The sequence below is a fragment of the Sceloporus occidentalis genome, unplaced genomic scaffold (genome assembly GCF_023333645.1).
Source record: "Sceloporus occidentalis isolate IW3139 unplaced genomic scaffold, rSceOcc1.0.p SCAF_2, whole genome shotgun sequence".
NCBI lineage: Eukaryota > Metazoa > Chordata > Lepidosauria > Squamata > Phrynosomatidae > Sceloporus > Sceloporus occidentalis.
In genome coordinates, this window is record NW_028316982.1 from 108,581,094 (window position 1) to 108,596,591 (window position 15,498).

The 15,498-nt window shown below is 40.1% G+C and overlaps 1 protein-coding gene across 1 annotated transcript; it reads right to left on the reverse strand.

The window, feature by feature from the left end:
• Positions 1–388: 388 nt before the first annotated feature.
• On the reverse strand, positions 389–13,786 carry LOC149318851 (protein NDNF-like). The gene is made up of 4 exons (XM_089510570.1): positions 13,396–13,786; positions 11,218–11,418; positions 7,847–7,980; positions 389–4,175 (listed from the first exon to the last, which is right to left on the reverse strand). The coding sequence occupies exons 2-4, from the start codon at positions 11,403–11,405 to the stop codon at positions 2,818–2,820; spliced, it is 1,680 nt and encodes a 559-aa protein (XP_089366696.1). The 5' UTR covers positions 11,406–11,418; positions 13,396–13,786; the 3' UTR covers positions 389–2,817.
• Between the last annotated feature and the right edge of the window lie 1,712 nt (positions 13,787–15,498).

Here is a 15,498-nt window from a genome sequence, read left to right on the forward strand (position 1 = left end):
GTGTTGTGGTAAAATTTAGGCATTCCAGGATAGCAATTGCTAGTCTCTCATGCTAACAGGAAGCATGAAATACTTGGGAAGGAACTTCGCGTAATTCCAAATGAGACCAAAATGGGCTTAGGCTCTGTTTTCCTATCCAATAACAGTTATTCAGACACAACTATCTATAGGAACCTGGCCTAGCGTATTGATTTTCCTTTTTTAAAAATGTATTTTTAAACTTTTAAAGTGTCATGGCAGTGTATAATAAATAAGTGACAGTTCCCCAACGATTAATCTTTGGCCATTATGTGAATTTCACCATCCTTTAACTTTGTAGATCCTAGCCCTATGAACTTCTCCACTAAGAAGGTGATGGTAGCACACAGCATCTATAAAACAATATAAGTCTGTATCATATTTTATTCAACAAAACGTTCTTGTATTTGTACATTCATGTTTTGGAAAATCTTGGGATTTCTTGAAAAGGCCTGATGACCTGTTCTGCTAGGAGTGCCAACTCTGGCCTAAGACAGAAGAAGTCAAGGTGCAGAGTATTCATACGAGGGAAATGATCATGGCACCTTATGTAGAAAATATTACAAGCCTCTTTCCCCATCTCTAACAATAACAGATACAATCAAACCAATTGAAATAAATAATAAACTGTAGCCCCTTCATGATAGCCAAAATCAGCTCCCTGAAGTAATTGCCTTATACTTTGCTTAATAGTAGGGCCAGTTTGGAGAAAATTAGTCATATCTTCCCTGAAAGACAGTCTTGCTCACTATGACTGACCATCCCCTGCAACTTTCAGTTACAGAGAAGGGTTTTATGTTCTCTAAAACACAGTTTCAGTTCATAAAAAGCAACAATGAGGCTGATCTGGTCTGGCTATTGATGGCATGACCTGAGACTGTGCCGAAACCATTTCCCAGAGTCCCATGCAAAACACAGTACAGTCATTGTTCTCTATGTGAAGAGAAGGATGGAACTAGAGATGGAGGGACACAGAGTAACATGCTCCCCTCTCTGCATGTTACTTCAAGGTAGTAACAGGGTTTCAAACATTCAGTGTCAGATGGAACTTATTACACTTGATTAGAAATGAAAGAGATAACTCTACAAAAGGACATGCAAAAAGGTAGACAGCTGAGAGTGAGCCAATTCCTTGTAAGGAGTGTTATTGAGATTCATACACTCAAGGAAAAGAATCAACAGAGCAAATGTTTGTGGGTTTCTGGTGTTAAGTATAATAATATCTGACCAAGGTCTTGCTAAAGAAGGAGAGCAGTTGTTAAATTCACTTTCTAGGTTGAGATCTTACAGGTTTTGAGGTCTTACAGGTTTTGCTGCTTATTTATCATGTGTTTGGAAGCACACACACCAAAAAAGTGACAGAAAGTTAATCTCTTTTGTCCACCTGTTTCCTTATGATTGCACCCTATGGAAGTGCCTCCCTAAATCTGAAAGAAAAAAAAACAAAACCTCAACCTGAATTTTGATGGCAGAACCAGAAATTTGTACATTTAGAAGGAAATCCTAAAGGGACTTGTCTAGACTAAGAAAACTTCTTAAGCAACTCTGAAATTATGCTTTGTGGCTGCAAGCTGAGTGTTTTTCATTCCTCACCTTGGCATACCTCAGTTAAGGAATGAGCTTCAGAAATAATCCAAACCCACCAAATTATTTCTTAGTTTGGGGAGGGTGTCATGTTTATATGCTTTGTTTAATTTAAAACATTTTAATTGCAAAAAGCATATCAGTTATGGGCAGAATATCAAATACTATTATAAGTAAGCATGTGACATTTTTGCCAAAAATAAATTATGGCATACTTATTGATATGTGTCTTCAGGTCAACCCCAATTTATAGAAACTCTTTGCAGGATTTATTCAGAGGTTTTTGTTTTTGTGATCGCTCTTTTTAAAAGCTAAGAGAGCGTGACTTGCCCAAGATCACCCAGTGAATTTCCATGGCTGTGCACTTTGGCTTCCCAGAATCCTAGTCAAACCCTCAAATTACTAGACCACATTGGCTCAGATTATGGCAGAGACAATTTCTCTGTCCTTCTTGGGAAAGAGTTTACATAAAGGTGACACAATATACAGAGGGCCCTGTCAATAGTGGTTCAGCCAATGCATGTTTGTCCTCATATTGCACCCCCTCACAGTAGGGGATGACTAGGAACTATGGTGTATCACTAGATTCAGAGCAGAAATATATGAAGCAGGAATGTCTTTGAAATGAAAAGTTTTCCCTTCCCTTGACTTTTCCATCTCTAGGTATCAGCCTCATTAGAAATGATCACACAAAATGATGCAAAGACAAGAGTCTTAATTTCAGTTCATCCCCAATCCAAGTATTCAGTTCCCATGTTGCAGGGTCAAATTATCACTGAACATTGTTTCTGTCCATCTGTGATGTTATCCGAACTGATATTAACTGGGATATGCAAGTTTAAGGGGCTGGGATGCAATAGTTGAATGCTCGTTGAAAAATCACCTTGCAAAATGTGCTTGCTGCTATATTGTTGTTGTTAGTCCTTCTTTCAGGTTGACATCTTACAGATTTCGAGATGAATATTTCAATTCTGATGTCAAACATTTGGTTTATAAAGTGCTCTTTGAGAAATTGCAGATAAGAAATTTCACAAATGATAGGAGAAAGGTCCCAAAAGCAAGTCTACAATTCTAGACTAAGAGTTGCTTACTCTCAAATCGTACGGTGTAAAACATTGTTTTCTGTTCTGGCACATTTTGAGCAATGTGGGCCATAAATGTACATCATGCTCCTCTAGCTTCATAATTCTTCAGGAGCCAACAATTAAAGGATGCTCAACATTTCTTCCGTGTCTTTACAACTTTGCTGTAATACCTGACTGGAATCCCAGAGGGACCAATGAGATAAACATCAAACAAGTAGACGGTCCCTGATTCCAGACCCTTGATGGTTTCTGTTGTCACCGCTCGTTGTAAATTAGCTTCATGGAAGTATTTGCACAGGACCTTGTCACCTTTTTGCCTTGACTCAGGTCCGGAGCACCTATCGGCATTCCTCGTTTCCATCCAAACTTGGTCCTCTTCAATCTTTTTCTTGTATACGCAGTACTTGCTGAGCTGCTGTGTTCCTAGCCAGGCAATTGTGACTGAATCACAAGTCCTCAGCTTGCTAAAGGACTTAATTTTTAAACTCTCTGGGAGAGCTGGGAAGAAAGGCTTGTGGAAGAGAGATGACACCTGAACCTTGACAGAGGCATTTGAAGGTTCAGTAGACCCCAGGCGTATCACATAGGTGTCGCCCAACCTTCCTTTCAGTATGAAGTGCCTCAAGCCGGCAAAGCCTTCTGACATCAGCACTTTATCTTCTCTTGAGATTTCAATGTGTACTTGGCCACTACAAGACTGGAAGGCAAACTGGACCTGCTTATGCCTTGCCCGATATTGCAAAGTGTAGAATTTTTGCTGTCTTCCATCCAGGATGAGTTGTATCACCTTCCCATCTTTCATGTCAGTCACTTTGGGCTCAGGTTCTTCAAGAGTTCGGGCAAAAGTTCCAGTATAGGTGGCACTGGCATTGGTAAGGAAGTTGACCACAAAAACATCAAAGTAGTACTGAGTGCTGGGAGTAAGGTTGGGTATGGTATAGGTGTTCTTGGTACCCACACATGTCTGCCTCACCTCCCCGTTGCTAGCTTTGCTGATGATGCTTAACTCACCATTGGACAATACCATCACTTGCTGAGGGTCCAGCAAAAGTCCCTGTGCAGGCAGAGAAATTGCCAGTGCTTGAGATGATTTCATCCCAGAAGATTTTATTGCAGTTTCTGCAGCACACAGACTCTTGTAGTTGTGTTCTTCGTTCATCAAAACACAGTACTGGATGTTTTCTTTGTGTTGCAGGGCTGTTGGACTGTGCTTCCAAGCTAGAGTTACTGTGGTGTGGCCAATCCCAATGACATCTATTCGTGGATCTGCTGGTAGTTCTGGATATAGGTGTTCTGAAGTTGTGTCAGTGGCAAGATACACTGTAATGTGAGTATCTCTCTCAATGGAAAGGAATTCAAACATATAGACAGCAGAATAGTATGATGTCCCTGTGTAGGTTTCCACAGAATTGCCTCTGTAGCTAAAGAGAGTTGACACTATCTTTGTAGTCTTCTGATACCTTAGGGACTCCTCAACATCCAATTTATCTGTCAGTGAAACACAGAAATGTCAATTCTTTAAACATTTTCGGGACATGGGAAGGCATGAGTTGACAAAGTTATAGTGGTAAATTCTGAAATACAGCTAGTCATCATGATAACCCCCATAGCTATGGAACCAAGGAAGATCCAAAATGCAGACTGCTGTGTTGGATATCAAGAAACCCATTCTTTCAGTCTTCATATCCAACAAGCAAAGGTCTTTTGTAAATCTAATGGATTTTAATAGGACAAAGAATAATATACACACCCAAATACTTTGCATTACAACAGGGATAGATCACAGCAATATCCATTCCTCCCCTAGCTACTGTCAGGAAGGCAGCTATCCTCAAAGAGAGCAGGGAAGCCTGGGACAAGGAAGCAAGAGGAAGGCAATGTTCCCACTAATCAAAAACTCACAGAATCATAGTTGGAAGCATTACTCAAGGGCTATCTAATCTAACCGTTGCCACACAGAAATACACCACCAAAGCACTCCTAAAACACCTGATTCATTATGGGTTCATTCTGATTCATGTGGTGAGTGGCTATTGTTTTTGCTTATTGTAAGCTGTCTTGCTGGCATCCCATCTCATCCCAAGGATGTCACTCTTCAAGCAAGGTTAGCAGGGTAGGGTAAGGCAGCCAGACAGCTTTGGTTTGTTGGTCAACAAAAGCCAGAAGAGACTGTCAGGAAATTTGCCTGGCATGGCTATTAGCTGTGTACCAAGAAGCAAGGAGCAGGAGGATGGCTAGAATGGTTTGGATGGCTGCTAACCATCACCACCCAGGGCCCTGGATGCTTTGCCTGAGGCTTAGATGCCTCAGGAAATATATACAGTCCATATTATTGCTTTAAAAGATTGGATGGTAGGGCTGATGAAGAAGATTATCCAGGGTTAACTTGAGACATTGGCTTCCTGAATTGGAAAAGCAAATGATTTCTCCCTTACACCCAAAGTCAAGGTACATAGTTCCTCAAATTAAGCCAGGTTCTTCTGGTGCATGAGACAATAACATCCCACAAGCAGTTCTTCTTATCTCTGGCAGGAAAAATATAATAACTACAAATGAAAGAATTAACAATCTGTTGTCATTTCAGGATAAACTAAACCTGCATCTTGAAGTGATTGTTTCAACTTGTTTTATCCTATGATTGGCACTGGATTTACCTCCACCTTTGCCTTTTTGAGCAGCACATCATGCAGGCAGAAGGAAAAAGAGGATTAATGTGCTGTTAGCCCCTCTTCTCCACATACAAGAAGCAGGGAGAGACAAGCACAGTATGCTAGGGCTTCAGATCCTAACACTAGTAGGCAGAGCAATACTTGTGTGTTGTTTGCCTTCAAGTTGTTTCCATCTTACGGCAACCCTAAGGCAAACTTATCACAGGGTTTTCTTACCGTGTTTCTTCAGAGATTTACCATTGCATCCTCTGAGGCTGAGAGAGTGTCATTTTCCCAAGATCACCCAGTGGGTTTGCATGGCCAACTGGGGATTCAGACCCTGTTCTCCAGTGTCATAGTCAGGTGCTCAAACCACTATGTTACACTGTTTAACAGAGCAATACTACTTAGAAACATATTTGATTCATTCTATGCAATCATAGCACTTTGATTGCACTTTAACTGTCATGGTTCCATCTGCAATCCTAATCACATCCTATTTTAAGAGGTGTTAAGAATTTTCTACCAGAGAGCACTAGTGCCTCACCAAACTAGCAATCCCAGGACTCCATAGGATGCAGCCATATCAGTTAAAGTGGAATCAAAGTACTATAGTTTTGTAGTTTGGAAAAGCCCTGAGTCTATGGGGCTTAGTAGACCACAGGAGTTAATGGTGTGAGATGGTGACAAGAAAAGAAAAGAAAAGAAAAGAAAAGAAAAGAAAAGCTAATGCAATTCCAGGCTGCATCAACAGGAGTATAGTGTCCAACTCAAGAAAAGTATTAACATCATTTTATTTTGCTTTTGAATATTATATCCAGTTCTGCTCACCACAATTCAAGAAGGAGAAGCTGGACCACATCCAAAAGGAGGGTAACCAAGATGTTAAGGTGTGTGGAAACAAAGCCCTATGAGGCATGGTTGAGGGGACTTGGTATGTTGGAGCAGACTGATACAATGGCCATCTTTAAATATATCATAAGATGGCCTTTGAAAGATTGGACAATTTTTTTCTGGGGTTCTAGAAGATAAGACTCAAGCCAATAGATTCGATTTATAACAAATTCTGACTAAATGTTAGGAAGTACTGTATATCTTTGACTAGAAGTTGACCTCAGGTATAAGTCAAGGGCAGGTTTTGAAGATAAAATTATGGAATTTGGCATAACCCATGGATAGCTTGAGGGTCAAACTTTGGGGCTCAGCATAGGTGAGCAAAGCTAGGTAGTGGAGGAGTCTTGAGGGGCAAGCAATCACCCCTCTTTGCTGCCTAGCCCACTCCTTGGGAGAAAGCTAGGCAGTGAAAGAGCTTTGTGGGGCTCCTCCATTGCATAGCTATCTCCTTGGGAGAAAGCCAAGCGGTAAAAGAGCCTTTTGCCCTTCTTCCTCCTCCACAGCCCAGCAGTTCCATCCTGACCCATGATTTTTTTGGTCAATTTTTGGTGGAATTCTTTTGAGTTATGCGTGAGTATATATGGTGCTTCCTGATTGTAAGAGCTATTCAACAGTGGAACAGAATGCCTGGGAAGGTGATGGACTTTCCTTCCCTTTCCTTTTTAAACAACTGCTGGATGGCTACTAAACAGCCAAGAATTTGTAAAAAGAAATCACACAAAATTACTGCCCACTCTAGTAATTTAGGAGTACCTAGTAAATGTTACTTACTACACCCTCCAGAGCAATGGCAATGGGGTCATTATGTCATTATACTTTTGTTTCTTCCCAAAGTAATGCATTTTGGGCAACACCACTGCTTGCAATGTGTTACTTCCAGTTGTACTGTATAGCTCTCAATAAGCCATCAGATATAGACATGCACTGCACAATTTAGCCATTTGATCCCAATTTAACTGGCAAGGCTCTATCTTATGAAATCCTGGGAGTTGTGGTTTATTGAGGCACTTTGAATTCTCTGCTAGAGACTTCTTCATATTCAGCATCAGCACTCTCTAACACAAGATTCTAACTACCTAATCAAACTATGGGCTGAACAGACAGGCCAAAATAAAGCTGCTTTGGGTCACTTTGGAGGTACACTTTTTAAATGATGCATGCGTTCTAAGAGGCCAGAAGCTGCGCCAAAGCCACGCTCCAGCCCTGCCAGAAGCTGATCATAGAGTCATGCTGGAGGACCTACAAAGAGAAGTGTTTTGTCCAGGAATTTCTTGGTTGTCCAGCACAACTCATTGGTCAACTTCTGGCAGAGTTGCGCTAGAGGACCTAGAGATTCCTAGAGAGAACATATTAATGAAACCTGCAAATAATCAAATCTGCAAACTTCAAAGCCGCAAATGTGGAGGGCCAACTGTATTTCTCAATCAGTATTTCTCAGTGCATTCTCATAATGCTCTTCCTATCTCCTCTCTCACCCTCAAGTCCACCAGTTCTGATACTAGGAACTGTTTTGGTGTCTGGAGAACTAAAGCCAAGGAAGGAATCAATATTTTTCTTTTCTTCTCTTTCTGTGACCTTAATTATCCATCTGAGATTGTCCTTGAATGTACCTCTTACCCTGAGCTGCTTTTCCAAAGTAGTTTGTTGACGATCTGTGGACCCGTAAACTCCACTCAATGGGGACATCGCATGGGGTCACTGTCACTGTGAGAGGTGCTGATGTTCTGCCTTCCCCTAAAACAAAATAGTACCTGGAAATAAAATGATACATGGAATGAAATGTCTGTTGAGGCTTACTTTACAGCACAGGTTTGCCACAGAAGATACATCAAGTAAGCCAGAGAAGATACTTGGAATTTTGTCCCATTGTAGTCAGTGAAGGTGTTATACAAATGCTTCTATCATGAGGGAATGGGGGAGGCAGACACCTGTGTTCTGGGTGTCATGAAAGATTAGTAAATCCTTAGTTACTTAATTGTAATTGTTGGTTGGTAAGTTCACTGCCAGAAAAGGAAAAAGCATTTGTGAGATTTTCTGCAATAATAGTACCTGAAATGCCTAGGCAGATATAACAGGGAGTATGAGAAGGGAGGAGATTACTAGGGCAATACAGGGGGAAAAAACCCCTTGGCAATTGATGTATGAAGTAGGTGAAGAGCTAGAGAAACATATCTGAGGGGAAAATAGATTTTCCTCAGTATATAAAAAGAAAATTAATGAAGGACATCACAAAGCTACAGTAAGCATTCACCTGTCATGATAGGTTAGGAATCCTGGCATTATAAACTACAATGTAAATGAACTGGGAAATAATGTACGTTGATCAGTCACTTGTGCTTTGTTCTTTCTTTTATGCACACAGGTAAATAAACCAGAATCTGAAGAGGGGGTAAGTTTCATGAGATGTCCAAGCCCAAGATTATATCCAAACAAACCAAGATTTGTAAACCAAACAGATATGCCAGTTTAAAACTGGCTTATGCTCCCAGTTTGTTCAGCTACATTCATTCCAGGCTCAAGTATCATTCAAAACTCTTCCCATCATGTTTTCTGTTCATGCAAAGGGGGATCATATAAGAGCGAACAGATTATTTACACTGTGGTTTATTAAACTGGGATGTCTGGCTCAATGTTATGTATAAACATGGCCAATATTGCAACCACAAATTTATGGGGCCTTGGATTGCTGAGGGTGACTGGAGCAACCCAGTGCCTTCCAGATGTGTTAGGCTATATTTCTTATCATCCCCAGTCAGCATGGCCAATGGCAATGCCAACTGGAAGAAGCTAGGATTTGTAAGAGGGCACTTGGTGGAGGAAAAGCAATCTAGAAGAACTGTGGTATCATTTCTGATCCACAGTTGCATCTCCCCACCTCTCTTTTTTTGGCATTTATGCTTTCTAAACTTTGTGTCATACTATGATTTTATGTGAATTGATTTTTTGTGGAGGTGAGACTTGCTAATCTTGTTGCAGCAAAAACACCCAAAGAATTTTGTTGAATTTTGTTGAATTTATAGGCTTCCTTCCTTCCTTCCTTTTTTAAAAGCCTAAGTTTTAAATGGGGATATTCATAAAACAGACGTGATTTTGTGAGTATGCTTCAAACAGAGACCAGCTATGCAGAATTACATCTCATCCAGATGCCATAGTTGAGAACAGGTGCAATATTTTAAAACCACAACCAATTATCTGAATTTATATTTTTACTGTCCCTCAGAGAGTTTTTCAGCTTGCTCTTGCAGTCATGTTATATATTATGTAACTTGGTATTCAGTACAGAGCTTATGGAAGCTTTCTGAACAGTGCCTTTGTCTGAAGTGAACCATCTGGTTTCCTCACTGTAGCTCTTCTACCTGAACATGCATCCGATCCACAAATGGTAATATAATTAATTGGTATCTTAGGGATAAAGGGGGAAAATCTGATGAAAGAAAGAAGCACTGCCTGCCCTCCAAAATCTGGTAATTGCATAGAGCTTCAGATTCTAGTGTGTAACACATATTCGTTGAACTTGGTCAAGGAAATATCATCAAGAGGTAAATCATACATTCCTTTGTGTGAATTTTGCCACAGAATATTGTATTGCATCCTAATATAGAACTGAAGTTCTCCTGTTCAGCATTGTTGCCAGCCAACTATGTCTTTGTCAGGAATATTGGAAAGATGACTAAAAAGTAGTGGATTACTAAAATATTATATAATATTACATTTTTTAAAAAAGTATTTTGTTCTCATTTGTCATTTCTGGTGTTGTTCAGGTGTGTGCCTTCAGGTCATTTCTGTATTATGGTGACCCTAAGGCTTCCACAGGGTTTTCCTGGCAGAATTTGTTCAGAGAGGGTTTACACTTGCCTTCCTCTAAGGCGGAGAGCGTGTGACTTGCCAAAGGTCACCCAGTGGGTTTTCATGGTTGAGTGGGAATTGTTGGGCATTACTTTTACATTTTACTTTGAGATATACTGACTAATTATTTTGAATTCAAAGATATTGCCATGTTAGCCTGTGGAGTCACTATGTAGAAAGATTGTGTAGCACTTTTGAGACTAACTGAAAGAAAGAAGTTGGCAGCATGAGCTTTCGTAGACTTTGGTCTACTTCCTCAGATACATTGGTAGATTGATATTTACAAAAGCTCATGGTGCCAACTTCTTTCTTTCAGTTAGTCTCAAAGGTGCTATAAGATCTCTCTACATACTAATTACTTTGTGTGAGACTCCCTTGGTGGAGGAATATTGTATTCAAATTAATCGTACACATGTCTAAGAGAGCCAGCCTGGTGTAGTGGTTTGAGTTTTGGAATATCGTTCTTGAGATAAGGGTTTGAATCCCCACTCAGTCATGGAAATCCACTGGGTGGCCTTGGGCAAGTTCCAATTTCTCAGCCTCACAGAAAGGCAAAGGCAAACCTCCTCTGAATGTACCTTGTCAAGAAACCTCCTTATGGCCTTAGCATTGCTATAAGTTGGAAATGAGCTAATTTAGTACTTGGATGGGAGACTGCCAGTGAATACCAAGTGCTCTAGGCTATACAGTAGGCCCTTGGTATCCACTGGGTTTTGGTTCCATAATCTCTCATGGATATCAAAATCCATGGATGGTCAAGTTCCATGAAATATAATGGCATAGTAAAATAGTGTCCCTTATATAAAATGGCAAAATTGAGGCCAGCTGTATATCAGAGGAAAGAACTGACAAAACCACCTCTGAATAGTCTTTGTCTCCCTCCTTAGATTTGAGGTCTTCAAACAGAGGCTGGATGGCCATCTGTTGGAGATGCTTTGATTGAGAGTTCCTGCATGGCAGGGGGTTGGACTGGATGGCCCTTGTGGTCTCTTCCAATTCTAAGAAAGCCCTATGAAATTCATGACATTGCCATAGGTCGACAGATCACTTGAAGGCTCATACTCAGGCAGACTGACGAACAGAAAGACAGACACAGTGCTTGCCATGGGGAAAAATGAAAGGACATATAAAATTCCCTGTACCTTTTCAGTACATCCTTCAAGAGATGGACTGTGGTTTCCTTGCCATCTGGAAGAATCAACGTGTGATAAAAATGGAGGAGATCACTCTTGAAGCTTTGCTGTAAACTAGTGGCCATCTCCACAGAGTGACAGAAACACAAGGCCAAGAGAAGCCAGGAAAGCAGGTAGGGTTGGAATCTTGACGTCATCTCTGCTACAGGCCTGGTGGACAATGAAAAAAAGAATAGACTTTCTTACCTCTTTATTGTTTTCTAATAATTAGCTATAAGATGTTAAATAGCAAATACAGCATTGAGGCTTTGTCTGTGATTACTTTTACATCTCTGATCTGTCCTTCCTACATATTAATTTCATATCAGTATATGAGTTTCATTTATAACAGTTTCACATCCACTGGGAATGTCCCTACAAGCCAGGCCAGCAACAGGCACCATCTAAGACAATTCTACCCTCTTTCCTGGGCACCTTCCTGAATTGTATACCACATTGCACTGTGTTTTACACAGACTCTCATTTAATAACATAGGAAGCTTGTGGCTGGATGGGTAACATGCACAAGCCACACTGAGCTATCCAATCCTTCATTATTTTCTTCTTGAAGGAAGCGGTAAGTAATTTTAGCAATTTTCTTCTTTTTGCAAGGGAGACTTTGAGAACTGTGCTATTTTCAAAGACAATTTGCAATTCAAGGCTTATTCTGCACAAAATCCACATCTGATATTGTTATTATTTTCTGTGCAGAAATCTTTTTTTCTGATCAGAACAGAATGTGAATTTTCTGTAGAATAAGTCCTGAATTTTGAAAAGTCTTATCAGTCCAGTATTCTTCTCTTTGGGGTTTCTTCACACTCTAGAAATATGTTTTTCAACCATTTCCTGCATACTTCCAATACTCTTACCATCTCTACATTTGGTCCAAGGACCAGAGATCCCACATCTGTGATCTAGGCAGCACTTTAAACTACAGTGCACAGGATGGAACTTGTTGTGGGAAAGGACTGTGTTTTCTTTGTTAGTACTGGGGAAACATGACCTCTCAAACAAAAGTGCTTCTTTGTGGGAAGATGTTTGGATCCCATATAACAAAGGAGTAATCACTGAATATCTGAAGATGCCAGCCACAGATGCTGGCGAAACATCTGGAAGAAACTCTTCTAGAACATGGCCACATAGCCCGAAAAACCCACAAAAAACACTTAATATTTGTTGCAATAAAAACTGATAATATGCAAAGAGTATTGTTTTAGATGTGAATAGAGAGAAAGAGAAAGAAAAGAAGAGGGAGGGAAGGATTGAAAGAAGGGGAGCTGCCAAGTTGGAAAACAGATAGCTGTTGCAGAACAAAGTGTCTGTAGGCAGGGGGTGCTCTTTGAACAGCATCAGCTTGAGAGGAAGCCTGCTTAAGCAGTAAACAGTAAGGTAACAGGAAAATACAATTTGTAAAAAATGTCAACAAAGAGGTGTAAATATGCATAGACAAGGGAAATTTTTTTTTGTTACTTTGCATAAGTTCTTTTTTCTCCAAAAGCAAGGAGCCATTACAATTTTGTCTAATGTGCCTGTCTTGGATCAGTGGTAGTTATCATTCTACTGAAACAGAATTTGTTATTCAAATCTTTGTTAAAGATGTTGTATAGCAGCTAGCAGCTGTCACCAGCTGAGAAATGTCCCATTCTGTTCTGTACCTTAGGCAGTTATTTACTGCCACCAGGTTTGAAAATGTGATGGGAAAAATTGAAGGGAAGTCAATAAATGGAGCATAATGTATAAAAGCAAGTGGTTGAACAGCAATATATGATGCTTGCAAACATTCTTTTGCATATTGAGTACATAAATAAAAGCCTTCATATTATTATTCTTGCTTTATACTGAGATATCTTTTTCCCCATTCTTTTGCTCAAAATGCATCTATTAAACAAAATGTTCTAACTTTTATGCATAGACGGAGATTTCAGGTTTCCTATGCACACACACATCCAAAAGGTAAACAATGTCCCCATTTTATATTGACTCCAGAAAAAAAGACAGAAACAACAGGCTTAATCCAAACAGAATAATGCCTTTAAATCTATTTTTTCTTAATTAAATAAAACTGCCAGAAACATATATCTAGAAATAATGTCCCTCACCTTTTTTCCCCAGGAGATGGAAGAAGTCACAACAGTTTAGTTCACTTACCTGAAGGCAGATGTTATCTGGGCAACTTTCTTTCTGTCCAGAAATCCAAGTCAAATGTTCCAGTTTCCACTTTTGAATACTTCACTGGCAGGTGGAAAACACAATTGAGAAACTTGTTTAACAGCTCTAAATGGATTTTTCCATCTGTTCCAAGCAGAAGGAGTACATAAAATGCCTTCGGTCTTACAGGCAAAGAAAGCAAGAAAGTTCTCTTGTTTTTCTTTAAACCTGGCCCATTGGGATATCTTCAGAAACAGACAGTCCCACCCTGACAATTCTATTGTAATTTTGAGAACACCTCCCTTCTGGAAGGTGTCAGGCACGCAGCTAGTCTGTGAAGGTGCACCGTGCCCCACTGGTGCTGCTTGGAGGATGGGTCTTTGACAGAAATGCAAAAGAGTGCCTGTGCCTGTGAAGTGGTGTGTGTGTGTGTGTGTGTGTGTGTGTGTGTGTGTGTTCATTTAACCCTTTCTTAGTATGAGCAAGTCAAGAGCTTGGTTATCTCTCTGCACAAATAGCAATTGGGTGCAAAGGAACAGAACATACCCCCAACAGTGTTTTCCATTAGAACTGTAGGCATGTTTTTGGAATCTGAGAATTCACTGATCTTGGGCATGCACTTCAAGAAATCATGGGCATTTAATTTTAAAAATATTCCACTATCTGTATGCTCAGTTTTAAGATCTGTGGAATGCAGAGGAAAGAACATCAACAGTGAAAAGGTGTGTGTGGGAGGGCGGGAGCAGGGACTGGATAACCAAAATATATTGTAAAAAAAGAAACCACAAAGAGATTCACCCCATAATCCAAGGCAATCACTAAACCCATTAAGTAATTTAACATAGCTTTAGGGGGAAATGGGTAAACATTCCATTTTATAGAACCATAGAATCATAGAGTTGGAAGAGACCACAAGGGCCATCCAGTCCATTCTGCCATGCAGGAAATCTCAATCAAAGGATCCCTGACAGATGGTCATCCAGCCTTTGTTTAAAGACCTCTAAGGAAGGAGACTCTACTACACTGCAGCTGGCTACTCAACATGTTTACTCAGAAGTAAAGTAACTTCACACTTTCCTCAGTGGAATGTTTTCCCCAAGTATACATAGGCTTGCTCCTACAGTACAGTTTTATTACGTTATACTTATAAATGGATATTCAGTAGCAAAGATAAGAACAGGCAAATCAACCCACTATCATATGAATAGAAATACTATATGGGAGTACTAAAGTGCCTCTTCTGTATATTACCGGGGCAAATATTTTGTATGAGTAGAAGTCCACAGGCAGAGGTGAGGAACAGTTTTAATCTGGGAGGCTGACTTGCCCCATACCCCAGCCAGGACCCAACTAGTGGTCCAGATGATGTATGTGTGGGATGGAGGTAGAAGTCCCATTCCTGAGGCCATATGGGCCCTTCCATCCCCTGATGCCAATTTCTACTGTCACTATGCATAGAATTCCTAGAAGAAATGGATTAATATCAAACACTGGTGAGAGAGCAACAGTGAAAGAGGTGGGTGCTCAGAATATGAACAGATGCACAGGATATTGACCCCAGGGCAGTTGCTTGGGGGCTACAATGATTGTTTAGACTAATTAAATTGTCACATGAAAAATACAATGAATAGAAGTTTCCTTTTAATAATTGTACAGAAACTTAGTACGGATAGATATTAGCAGTTCTCTAACTTGCATATTGTTAAAATCCTTTTTCCTCTTAAACAGCTATTATAGGTATAAGGCCTCTACCTTCCTTTGAAACTTCTTATCTTGCTTCTGAGGAAGTGTGAAACTAGTATGGCTACCAGGCTGGTGATTTAATTTGTAACTATGTGGATTTAACTAATGGGGTCCAAACACCTTTTCTCAAATAGTCCTTCAGCACAGAATGATTCCAGGATATATTTTTTTTCTGTGATGTGGGACCAGATGGCACACTACCCATTCCATGTACAACTGAAAATGAAGCCCTTTAGGTTTTAAGACCTTATATTTTGTACTTTGTAGGACATTTTTGGAAACTGATTAGGACCCTATCATCAGCATGGGGGGCTTTTAAAACTTTAGCCCACACTGTGGTCCTGATATTTATCATCGTCC